The sequence below is a fragment of the Platichthys flesus genome, chromosome 5 (genome assembly GCF_949316205.1).
Source record: "Platichthys flesus chromosome 5, fPlaFle2.1, whole genome shotgun sequence".
In the NCBI taxonomy this organism is placed as follows: Eukaryota; Metazoa; Chordata; class Actinopteri; order Pleuronectiformes; family Pleuronectidae; genus Platichthys; species Platichthys flesus.
The window spans coordinates 2,396,823-2,408,779 of record NC_084949.1 but is presented as its reverse complement, the minus strand read 5'-3'; the positions used below and the strand labels follow the sequence as shown (position 1 = coordinate 2,408,779).

Genomic DNA, 11,957 nt, shown 5'->3' with positions numbered 1-11,957 from the left:
CACGTCTCGTGTTGTACTGAGCACAATGAGCGAGCCGAGAGGAGGAGGAGGAAACATAAACTCCAGCCCGGTACAAACCACCTGCAGCCTCTGCTCTGATCATGAAGCCGCTGATCTCTGAGCAGATGTGACCAGAGAAACTCTGTGTTTCCACTGTTCCACAGAGTCACTAACTGGCTGTTTCACGGTGAAGAGATCAAGTCTCAGTCACTGCCCGTGTCTCTGAGCGAGTGTGTGACGGAGCGCAGGGGCTGTGTGTGTGTGTGTGTAGCTCAGTTGACCAATCCTGCTCGAGACTGAGGTTAGGCCCGCCTTTCTCATTAGCATAAGGACACTGAAATCGAAAAATAAAAGTTGGAATAAATGTGGAAATAAATAAATAAATATGGAAATAAATGCAGAATTAAATAAATCAATGTCTTAAACTTATTTCCATATTTATTTATTTATTTCCACTTTTATTGCAACTTTTATTTATTTCCACATTTATTTATTTTTCGATTTCAGTGTCCTTATGCGAATGAGAAAGGCGGGCCTAACCTCAGTCTCGAGCAGGATTGGTCAACTGAGCTACACACACACAGCCCCTGCGCTCCGTCACACACTCGCTCAGAGACATGGGCAGTGACTGAGACTTGATCTCTTCACCGTGAAGCAGCCAGTTAGTGACTCTGTGGAACAGTGGAAACAGTGGAAACACAGAGTTTCTCTGGTCACATCTGCTCAGAGATCAGCGGCTTCATGTTCAGAGCAGAGCCGGCAGGTGGTTTGTACCGGGCTGGAGTTTCTGTTTCCTCCTCCTCCTCTCGGCTCGCTCATTGTGCTCAGTACAACACGAGACGTGTCGCTCACAGTCAGGACTACTGACAGCTAAATCATCCCAATAAAAAATAACCTTAACTAACCCTCTGAACTTGAACTAGTTCATTTTAAGTGTGAACTGGCTCAACGCTGCAAACAGCTACTGGACACCAGCATTGAGAGGCAGAAGTAGTAGGGCTGGATCATTACACTCCTGTGACCAATCCTGCATGAGACTGCGGTTAGGCCCGCCTTTCTCATTAGCATAAGGACACTGCAAATGCAAAGGAAATGTATCAGGGAAAAAATAAATGTTAAAATATATTTAAGACATTTCTTTTGACATTTCTTTTGGTATTAACATATTTATTTATTTATTTCTGTATTTATTTATTTATTTCCATTTTTATTTATTCATTTATTTATTTATTTCTGTATTTATTTATACATTTATTTATTTATTTATTTTTACTTATGTCATGTATGGTCCTCCATAGCTGAGAGCGGCTTGTTGAAAAGAAGACAAAAGTTGCCAGTTGATGGGTGATCTTAACAGAGTTAGTTACCACAGTAACTAAGTAACTATGTCATCTCTGTTTTTGAAACTGCAACTCGATGGGGGTTAGGGGTTATGAACAAACCTGCTTTCTGGAAGTGCTTACTCCAAGTGCAGGAGTGACGTTCACTCCAACGAGAGTGAACATCACACACGTTCATTTTGAAAATCCTCGTATCGGGACATCATGTGAAATACCAGGAGCGAGAGAATATGTGTCTGTGTGTGTCGTCAGATAGCACACACACACACACACACACACACACACACATACACACACACACACACACACGCACTCACACACACACAGGGGCCCCGGGGCTCCACCCCTACTTACTCGCTCAGAGACACACGCAGTGAGATCAGAGTATGGTCACATGACCGTGACTTGGCTTTTGAGTTTATGAGGTTGCATCTAGAATTTCATGAAAAATGACTCGTCAACATTTTGTGCTCGAGTATAACTTTATATAAAACTTTAGATGTGTTATCAAATATGTTTTGCGGCTCTAGACAAATTGCATTTGGTGGAAGAGGGAGCGAAATGTCTCTTTTGATAGTAAAGGTTGCCGACCCTGCCCTAGTCCTACTGTAGCTGCTGCTCAGCTTACTACTGCTACTTTTCTGCCACTGCTAATGACATTTTGTGTTTCAGCTGCATTTGTGTTTGATGGTAAGTGTGGTGTCCACTGTGCTGTCAGTGGCAGCTGTGATCATCTACTCTGTGGACATCGACAAGAACCCTGTGGTGGCCTGCGTCAGGGGGGCCACAGACACCTGCACTGAGAAAGACTACGCCATGGTTGGTGTCAGCTTCATTTCATGTCATCATGCTTTCACCCAAAACAACACAACACAACCGCAACAACAACAACTGAAAGCTTAGAAGTGTGTGTGAGGTTGAGAGTTGGTCTGGTTGAAAGTTTGAACTAATGCTGGGCTCCTCTTTGGCCTATGAAAACCTATAGATTAGTAAAAGTAGGTCAAAGACACATTTTATTGGGAGAATTTAGACCCAAGACAGTTACAGATGTGTGTTACATGATCTACAAATGAAAAATACAGTAAATAAACGAAATGTCAGAGTGAGGGCCTCCAGACTTTCTCCAGTCAGTCCGCTTGTATAAAGTCCGACGTAGCAGATATGAGAGCACAGCAGGAGATCCTCCGCAGGATTCACAGTGAGCGAGTGGGCGTGTTGATGAGGATCTAACAGGCAACAGACACACAAATGGAAATAACTAAAAGAAAGTTTCTGGAGGGCAGACACCAATGTTGATGTGATGTAAACAAAATCACGCGAGCTCTACAGCGTCTCCGCCTGCTGCACCTCACCTGAACGCTCCAGACATGTCTATGTTGTTGTGAACGTGTCTGAGTGGAGAATCTCCTGCTGCGTTGTGCATTTGTGAAAGGCAAACTCAAAGGCAAACTCAAGGAGAAAACTCAATTCTCCGCATATCCTCAGGAGGTCATATCTGAAAAAGGCTTGTGTATGTGTGTGTTGCAATTACAAAAGTTAATGTGATTGCTATGTGTCTTTTACCACAGAGGATGAGCAGAGGACTGAAGTCATCCCTTCTTCTCTTCACTCTGGCACAAACAGCCATCTCTGCTGTTCTCAGCTTCCTCCTCTTCAGACAGAGGCGCAGCTTTGGACAGTACACTGTAAGATTCAAAGAACTGATTAATCCACTCTACAGAAATTCCTATCACAGAATGACACAAGCTCCCTGTGCAGTTTGCCCTGCTGAAATGGCTGCTATTACTTCCACTTTTATTACCACTTCTAATTTGGCAGAGGCTTCTTCCTGTATTCAACAGGTTCATGTTGTTTTAATCATATTTTTACATAGCATGACATGACAAATACTTTTATATATTTTTGTATTACCCTGAATTAGTTTCTGTGTTTAAAAATTTGCAAAAAATACATCTCAACTTCCAAATAGGGAAAGCCCTAACAAACTACACAACATAGAGCTTGTATCACTCATATGAAACATCTGCTTCACTGAATACAAACAGCTGAGCCTCCTACTCAATTCAAAGGAAAAGGAAAATCAGTTCTCTATGGGATTCAGTCTGAGCAACAAAAAACTAACTCAAAAACAAAACCGATTTGTCTGTTCTGACACAGCTCATCACCAGCTGTAATAATGGTACAGTCACTGGTCAAAATGCAAAATCAGTCAGTTAATCTGTGTCTGCTGAAATTACAGCTGTTGTTTGTCAACATGATGTGTTTACTTCATTCATTTCTTTTTATCAGCTAGCATTAGATCGGCTAGACCCCTGCAGACTTCTTTGTAAAGTCTGGCGTTATAACTTCACAGAATCCCCAAAAGATCAGGACAGAGCTGCTAATGTTACTTTTTGAAAAGAACAGAGAGAAGTGGAGCCATGGATCAAGGACCCGTCAATACACATTCAAGATTCAAGTTTCCTTTATTGGTCCCACACACATGCACAGACACACTACATGTAAATGGGGAAATTTGTCCTCTGCTTTTGACCCATCTGTGTGAACACAGCAGGACACAACACACACAGGGAACACACAGAGCAGTGGTCAGCCAGGGTTGGCACCTGGGGAGCAGATGTCGGGGGAGTAAGGTGCCTCGCTTGGGAGCACTGAGACATAACAGTAGGTTAGGGAGAGTCTCTTGGACTTGAACAGATCCCGGTCAGGTCCATATCCAGGTACGTTTTTGTCAGTCCGTGGCCTCGAACCAGTGACCTTCCAGTGTGATATCAGTCTTTTTTTACCACTAGTCCACATGTGTCATCCTCAGCTGTCAATCATGGAGGAGGCAGGGTTTATGACCTTTACTGCAGCCAGCAACCAGAGGGTGATCAAGATGTTTAGACTTGTCAGCTAAAACCTCTGGGACTAGGGTGTGTTTTTTGAGAAGGGGTTTGATTACAGCTATTTCAAAAGACTGTGGTACATAACCTGAGGATAATGACAGATTGATTGTATTAAATAACGAACTATCAATTAGGGGCAGAATTTCTTTAGGTAATTTTGTCGGAATCGGATCTAAGATACCTGAGATTATTTTGGTAAACTGATCACGGGTGATCAGAGAGAAGCTGTCTAAATAATGAGAAGGATTCTCAGCCGCTTCTGAGATCTCTGTTGTTGGTAGGGTATTAGTGCCAATTGAGGGCAGGAGATGGTTGATTTTATTTCTAATAGTTAGAATTTTATCTTTTAAAAAAGAGGAACCTGGGATCTTCTATTCGTTTTGAATAGTAGGCCGCTCTTGCTTTGTGTCAGTGGCATATATTCAGTTATTGAAAAATTTAAGGTTATTAAATGATGGTCTGATAGAACTGGATTGTGTGGAAGTACTGTTCAATGTTCAATTCCGACACTGTACGATAATACAAGGTCAAGTGTGTGGTTACAACAATGAGTAGGTTGGTGTACACACTGACTGAAACCAATTGATTATTGTGTGGAGTTCTCGCTCTGTTATTGTTTAATTTCAATAATTTAATCGGACAGTGAACAGACACAATCTCTTTGGGATTGTATGACTGATCCAGAGGGAGTGCAGAGAAGTGTTTAGCACTGCAGCTCTGCTTCCTGGTCCCAACTATGGGTTGTCATGTTATAGACTGAGTAATATTCCCAGATAAGAGAGCTGCTCCATCCCAAGTGGGATGAACGCCGTCTCTCCTAACCAGGTTTTCTGCCAATTATCCACAAAGCGCACACCGTTTACAGGACACCACCTCGACAGCCAGCGGTTAAAAGACAACATGCGGCTAAACATGTCATCACCTATTGTATTAGGTAGAGGGCCAGAGAAAATGACTGTGTCCGCCACCATTTTTGCGAAAGCACACACCGACTCAACATTAACTTTAGTGACCTCCGACATGCGAAGCTGGGAGTAGTTGCTGCTGACGTGAATTACGATTTTATTGTATTTACGTTTAGTTTTAGCCAGCAACTTCAGTTTAGATTTGTCGCGCCGGCTCCGGCCCCTGGGATACAATTTACTATGGTCGCTGGTGTCGCTAACCTGACGTCTCTCAGAACCGAGTCGCCAATAATCAGAGTTTGTTTATCAGCGGGTGCATCGCTGAGTGGAGCGAATCTATTTGAAACGTGAGCTGGTGGCTCTTTAATCATGGGCTTTTTAAGACTAGCACTATGCCCCATCCGGAACGTCACCCAGCTGCCCTGGGCTTCCTGCTGCAAGGGACAAGTAGAGGGACTGCTAGTTAAGGCTCCATCGCTACCAAAACACTACATTTATTACATGTACCACTACTGTTAAGGGAGGCAGAGGAGTAAGTAAACATTAGACACTTGGAGCAAGAAAGAGCAGTGGAGCAACAGGGAGAGAGAGAAGACACGATAGAGTAGGGTTTTATGTGTGGGTGTTTAACTACAGACCGTAGATTTTAGCCGTAGTACTACAGAGAAACAGCTGTGTTTAGCAGAGGAGCTAGTACAGAGAGCAACCACCACCATCGGCAAGAAAACAGGAAATGACGCAGCACCCTTACCGTAAAACAATGGGAGACCAATCAGTCCATGAATCGGTCAGCCACTGGAGATGTGTCACTGTTCACAAAAACCCTCTCTTTCTCCCAAGTCCTCATGGTCACTTTCCCTGTCAGTGTACCTGAATGCATTTTAGGAAACCTACCTTTATATTATGAGAGGAAATGTAAGGGGCTGACTCTCTTTCTCTCTCTTTGTCTTCCATAGTCTCTCTCTCACGCTGCTCCATCCACCCCCGAAACACTCATACCCCCAAACCTGCACTGATCATTCACAGGAGCAGTAGAGTTGAGGGATGACATCTCATCAGGGCGACTGATCCGCTGTCATCATGTTGGGATGTTGAAAGAACCATGGGTGTTTGATCACCACTTGTTCCCATTGTGTTTGTCTACTTGTCTGCCTGTGCCTAATCCACTGTGCTACCTGAGTGTTGTGGAGCTCAGGAGCTTCTCTTTTCAAATGACTCTTGTTTTTATTATTGTCAAGGTATGTCAGTACTCTTAAGCCAAATGATTCCTAACTTCAATCAACAACAGTGCTGCCTTATTAAAATACGAAAGTATGAATAATACAACCTATAAACATTGGCAGAATGTTTCAAATATGAGCCTTTATCAAATTAATGGAAGGGAAAAGAGGAAAGGCAGAAAACACGCAGTCTGATCAAGAGACTTCTCTTGTGTTGTAAATCTTTTGTGGCCATGAAATGTGAAAATGTATCCTGTGAAGTGAGGCAATCTGTCTAAAGGAACAGGAAGCAGAGGGCCGCCATGTGTATAGATAATTACAGGGGACTATGGCAGTTCCAGGCAAAAGGGGCCATGTGTACCCTACATTGAACCAAACCGAGCCTTCCCCCAAGAAACACATGATACATGATGGACACCTTTCAATAAAACCACTCCAATTATAGAGCTTTTAGCAGAAATGTATTGGTGAACTGATATTATAATGGTAGTAACAGAGAGCTCTTCTCTGCACTTCCACTTTGTACAAGAGTAGATCATCTGTGTGTTTAACAAGCAGGTGAATACAGTCTTTATAAAAAGCTTTAAAATAACAGTAAAATACTCCGCCACTGAATTCAGACCTGATTTTATCGGTCAGTTTCAACATTACTTTGAGATAAACAATATTCCTCACATTTTAAATAGATGTGTGAATGGCACAAAGTATACAGGATCGTGTGCACTGTTGTTTTTTTTTCTGTATTCTTCGTTAACACATTGATGAAATATGTTTATTAATTGTGTTCTAACTCTGATAAAGTTTGCATTATTTTATATAAAATAAAATCATATATACATATGGATTAAACCCATGATCCTCGGAGATTCATTTTTTTCACTTTTTTTTACATTTGAAGACGTGATCGCCATTTACTTCAATTGTATTGGATTTGGCTGAAACACTGTTTACCCCTGTAACACCTAAAGCGTTTTGTGCACTCAAACACTTCACCCACCCCTCCATCGGGAGAGAGGGGAGTAAATTTCATTTTCCGGTGAACTATACCTTTAAGGATGTGACTAAAGATTGTCATGGAAACGTGTAGCACACTTAGCCCAGCAGGTGGCAGACGATTCTTTTCAGTGACCACTAAGTTTTTCCACATCCTGTTGGAAAAAGTTAGTCGTTACACGCATAGGCTACACCATAGATATTTATGGGCTACACGGCGGCGGTTTACTGATTCATAAAATAACTTTTGCAGTTCATTGATCACAGACGTGTCTCACTGAGGAGTGTGTGTTGTCATCATGTCCTCTCAGTCTAACCCCACATGTTTCAGCGGACTGTTTGTGTGTGTGCTCGCCCTCCTGTTCGTGGCCGTTTCGGGGGAGAAAGTATCAGAGAGTCGCACCGGGATGATCCAGGAGCTCCGGGCAGCCCTGGCTGACCTGGCCGGCGAGGGAAGGACCTACCTGGGCAGACTGGCCGGGGAGCAGACGGTGCTGTCGGTACAGAAGGTCAGAGATGGAAACCATGTTGTTTAACGTTAGTATAGCTGAGTGCAACAGTGTGTGTGGCTCCATGGAGGCTGCTGCTTACAAGAACAACTCAAGGGTCATGATAGAAGTACCAGCTTTCTTATTGCAACACCTTTTAACGTTCATGAATGTAAATTAACCTGTCAGCGACCACTTTTCATAGGTGTCTATCATTTATTAGTGTGTCATCAGTGTGTTGTCTGATGTGTCAGTGGAAAAAGCAAAGGGAGCAACAAAAACTTTATTTCCTGTTTCGAGTCTTCTCAGCTTTCTTAATTTGAAGTTAATACATCAAAACACACTGAAATCAACATTTGAATTGATGCAGATCACTTAATAGTGATTTATTAATGCTTGTAATTGAATGTGACTACACTGAATAAATCGTTCTTGTCATCAGTTCTGCAGCTACCTTAAGTCATATAGTGATCTACCTAAGTGTTAAACCCTGAGTATTCTTCATGGAGGATGGCCCAAACCTGGCAACTGAGATGCTGTTGTTGAGCTATGAAGCATTAGTATGAGATGTGTTTAAAATTTATAATGCCTCTTACTTTATGTTGATCAGAACATATTGATGCTAATAGATGATTCAGTCAGCTGTCTTCACAAATAACTGCAGATAAAGATGGAAGACATGACAGCTCCCCTAAAGTGAAGCCAAAACACCCCCTATAGGTCATTAACCAACCTCCTTAATGTTAGTAGATGGGACATGGCCCAAACTAAAACTTAAAGTACACGTCAAATAATATTTTCACAAAGATGGTTTGATTTATCACATTGAGGCATGTTCAACTATACATTGCTCACAAGTTCGGTTTCAAAGGGATAGTCCACCAACAAATGAACTATCCCTTTATCTTTGTGTTGGAGTGCACAAACACCCTAGGTTTTTCGGGGGTAAATGGTGCTGCAGATAAATCCAAGACAAATGACGTATTGGTTATACATTTTTCAAATGTAATAAAACAACAGAAAAAGCATAAAATGCCTCCATACTGCTCATGTGGTATCATCCAAGTGTCAGCAAGCCCCAACATTAATATTGGACTCGAAGCGATGTCATTTACATGAAGTTTTAAGCCTAAAATTCAGCAACCGGAAAAGGCTAAGCTAGTGGTGATGTAGCGACGCTAACTTTAAACCTTCGTGTGCCCCTGGGGGAGAGCTTTTGTGCAGTGTGTGTGCATTTCCAGTGTGTGCGTGCAAACGCAGCTCCAGGGAGAATATCAGAGGACATTTGGGCTAAAGACAGTGTAGATAATGCGGTTTTGAGTTGAACATGAATGTCGGGGCTTGTGGACACTTGGACGACACCACATGAGTAGTATGGAGGCATGTTGTGTTTTTTACTGTTTTCTTACGCTGGATCACCAGTTACCTCAATTGTATTGGATTTGGCCGCAACAGTGTTTTCCCCTGATACTCCAAAAGTGTTTTGTGGACTCAAACAAATCACCCGACCCTCAATCGGCATAGTGAGGAGTTGATAATTACTCAAGTTACATTTTTTGGTGACCTATCCGTTTAATTTGTTATTTGATGCCATTAAAGGGGCTGGTACATCACGATTCTCAGCTTAGATTGACTGCTGATTGGTCATGCGATTTAATGGGTGGTGCCTCGTTACCATGGCTTCATTACAGGATCACCAAATGACATCACCAGTGCGAGATGTCAGCGTCTGTATCCAAGATATATTGGAATCATTTTTACAAAGTGAGGAAGTGGAAGGTTTCCATCTTTATCAACAATCATTGATCATCTTTATGTACAGTCATTAATCTTAACCCCCTCCCCCCTCTCCCCCTTCTCCAGGCTTTCTCTCAGGTTCTGAGTGTTGTTGCAGGGAGTTTTGCCAGTGGTCTTAACGTGCTCCTACAGTATGTCTCACATTTCCTGCAGGCATCTGGAATTCAAGGTGAGCATCTTTGACAGTCCATTCACAGGGTATTTTTTTTGTTACAATGGCACGCACCAATGGGCACATTATGAACAAGCAAAAACATTGTTTGGCAAAATTGCTGAAATTCCTTAGATTTCTCTGGGGAGGTTTCAGCCGGCAGGCTGAGGGACAACCCCTCCTCTGAATGTCTCATGATAGTAAGAGTTATCACCCTTTACAATAAATAACACTCAGCAGTAAAATAACCTACAGTGTGTGTATGTGTCCCTGCATGTGTTGAATAATCTATTTTCCAACCTGTCCAGTTTAGATAATATGCACACAAAGAGACAGGCGGGTGTGCAAACATTTGAGCGCAGCAGGTATGACAGAGCAGGTCGTCGATGTGGAGGTTAAAACAGCAGTTCATATTCAGACACAGTAACAAATCTTCAGAACACAACGAAGGCAGAGAGGTGAACACAATAGTCTCTACCACAACCGTTGAACAGCAATCTGACAGAGTCTCAGTGGAAGAGCTGGTATTTATATGCTGCTGAGGTCATGGAGATGATCAGGTGATGAAGCTCAGGGCTGTTGATTGATTGTGAGGAGAACAAGAATCCAGCAGCCACGCCCAGCCAACAGCTGCAAGAACAGGATCAGGAACGAAACAAGGGCAAGTAAACACGCAGCAGGAAACAAACAGTGATGTTTTGTAATATCAAATGGACTTGTTCTTGTCTTGGCTATTTTTCATAAACCAAACAGTCAATGTTAAAAATAGTCAGCTGATTGAACAGTAATAAAAATCATTGTTAGTTGTAGGTTGTTTCGTTTTATGATCATTGCCAAAAAAGACTTAATGAGCATGTTGAGACAAGCCTTGTCAAAAGACACCTGGTCTCCAGTTGTCATACCAAAGGTGTTTCCAGTCAATGCTGACTAAAACCTCTATGCCGTCTGAGATAATGTTTTTCAGATAAAGACAGTGTAAGACTGTAAATCCTGTATTAATTTTCGCTCAGTATTATTTAATCATGTCATTCTATAATGACGTTAAAGTGGTTATTAATAATCAGAATTTGTTCTCTATGAAGATATACTGTATTTTTGTTCATTATCACAAACTAGTCTGTTAGCTACCAGTTAGTATATCTTTATAGACCGATTCAAATGTTTTGTTTTTATTCATTTTTACACTCATTTAGAGGACACCAGCTCCTAAGAGTAGACATTTTATATATTGCATCAACAAGCAGTGACTGAAACATCTAACTGATCTTTTAACTTTGTCCAAATAAAGATATTTAACTGACTACTCTACTAAACCGGGATAAATGCAGTGTCTGATAATCAAGCCAAGATTCATAGTAGATTAAAGTTAATCCTTATAATGTACTGGTCATCACAGATTCCAGGACAGGTTTGTCCTGAACACTCATTCAGATGTTAAATAGGAAAATGATACTAATCCGAGATTCTTTCAGTTTTTAATAAGAATATTAGTTTAGTTTAACACTAGCTAACAGTTTGACCTAATGAAAATCCTCTCGTTTTGAATAAGTTAAATTACTTTATCATCTTGAATGAACACACAGAGACAGTGAATTAAACTATATTAACGATATTATTGATGTTTAACTGAAGCGTTTTCATTGTATTCCTCCTCTCCACAGTCGCCTTCCCTGTCAACAAAGTGACTCCAGAGGGGCTGATCTTTTTTGCTCAGTGGTTTCTCGTGGCTCTCCTTAGCTACTGGCTGGTCTCCCTTGCCTTCTGTTTAGTTGCCTCCACTCTGAGGCGGGCCCTTTGGCTACTGAAACTGGGTGTGGCCTTGGCCTGTTTTGGACTCATCCTGAGAGACCACAGCGTGGGCACAGAGACCATGGCCATCCGATTGGCTGTCCTTGTGTGCGTCTGCGTCCTATTGGGCGTCGGGACCTCGAAGGGCCCAGATGCGTCTGATAAAACTGCTCACCTGGAGGAGCAGGTGAAGATCCTGGAGACGCGACTGCGAGAGATGGAGAGGTGGACAAAGTTAGACTGAGCTACGCATGATGAAGCACTGTGGAACTTCAAGAGACAAACCTTTTTACACTTCACATGTTTTCTTTGTGTTCAAAAATAAATGCATTTCTCATGAGTTGTTACTGACACAATATACTTACTCAATCATTCTAGGCAGCAGAT

At 42.0% G+C, this 11,957-nt stretch overlaps 2 protein-coding genes across 2 annotated transcripts in view; both read left to right on the top strand.

Annotated features, from left to right (window-relative positions):
• The window catches only part of tmem176 (transmembrane protein 176), a 14,055-nt gene extending 6,849 nt beyond the window's left edge, over nucleotides 1-7,206 (top strand). The window contains exons 5-7 of the mRNA XM_062388067.1: nucleotides 2,013-2,159; nucleotides 2,909-3,025; nucleotides 6,090-7,206. Of these exons, the coding sequence (XP_062244051.1) occupies nucleotides 2,013-2,159; nucleotides 2,909-3,025; nucleotides 6,090-6,149 (324 nt within the window). The 3' untranslated portion in view covers nucleotides 6,150-7,206. The remainder of the gene's footprint in view (nucleotides 1-2,012; nucleotides 2,160-2,908; nucleotides 3,026-6,089) is intronic.
• A 272-nt stretch (nucleotides 7,207-7,478) lies between these two features.
• Nucleotides 7,479-11,910, top strand: tmem109 (transmembrane protein 109). The gene is made up of 3 exons (XM_062388066.1): nucleotides 7,479-7,855; nucleotides 9,698-9,800; nucleotides 11,444-11,910. Exons 1-3 carry the CDS (start codon nucleotides 7,646-7,648, stop codon nucleotides 11,812-11,814), a joined length of 684 nt encoding a protein of 227 aa, XP_062244050.1. The 5' UTR covers nucleotides 7,479-7,645; the 3' UTR covers nucleotides 11,815-11,910.
• Nucleotides 11,911-11,957: the final 47 nt, after the last annotated feature.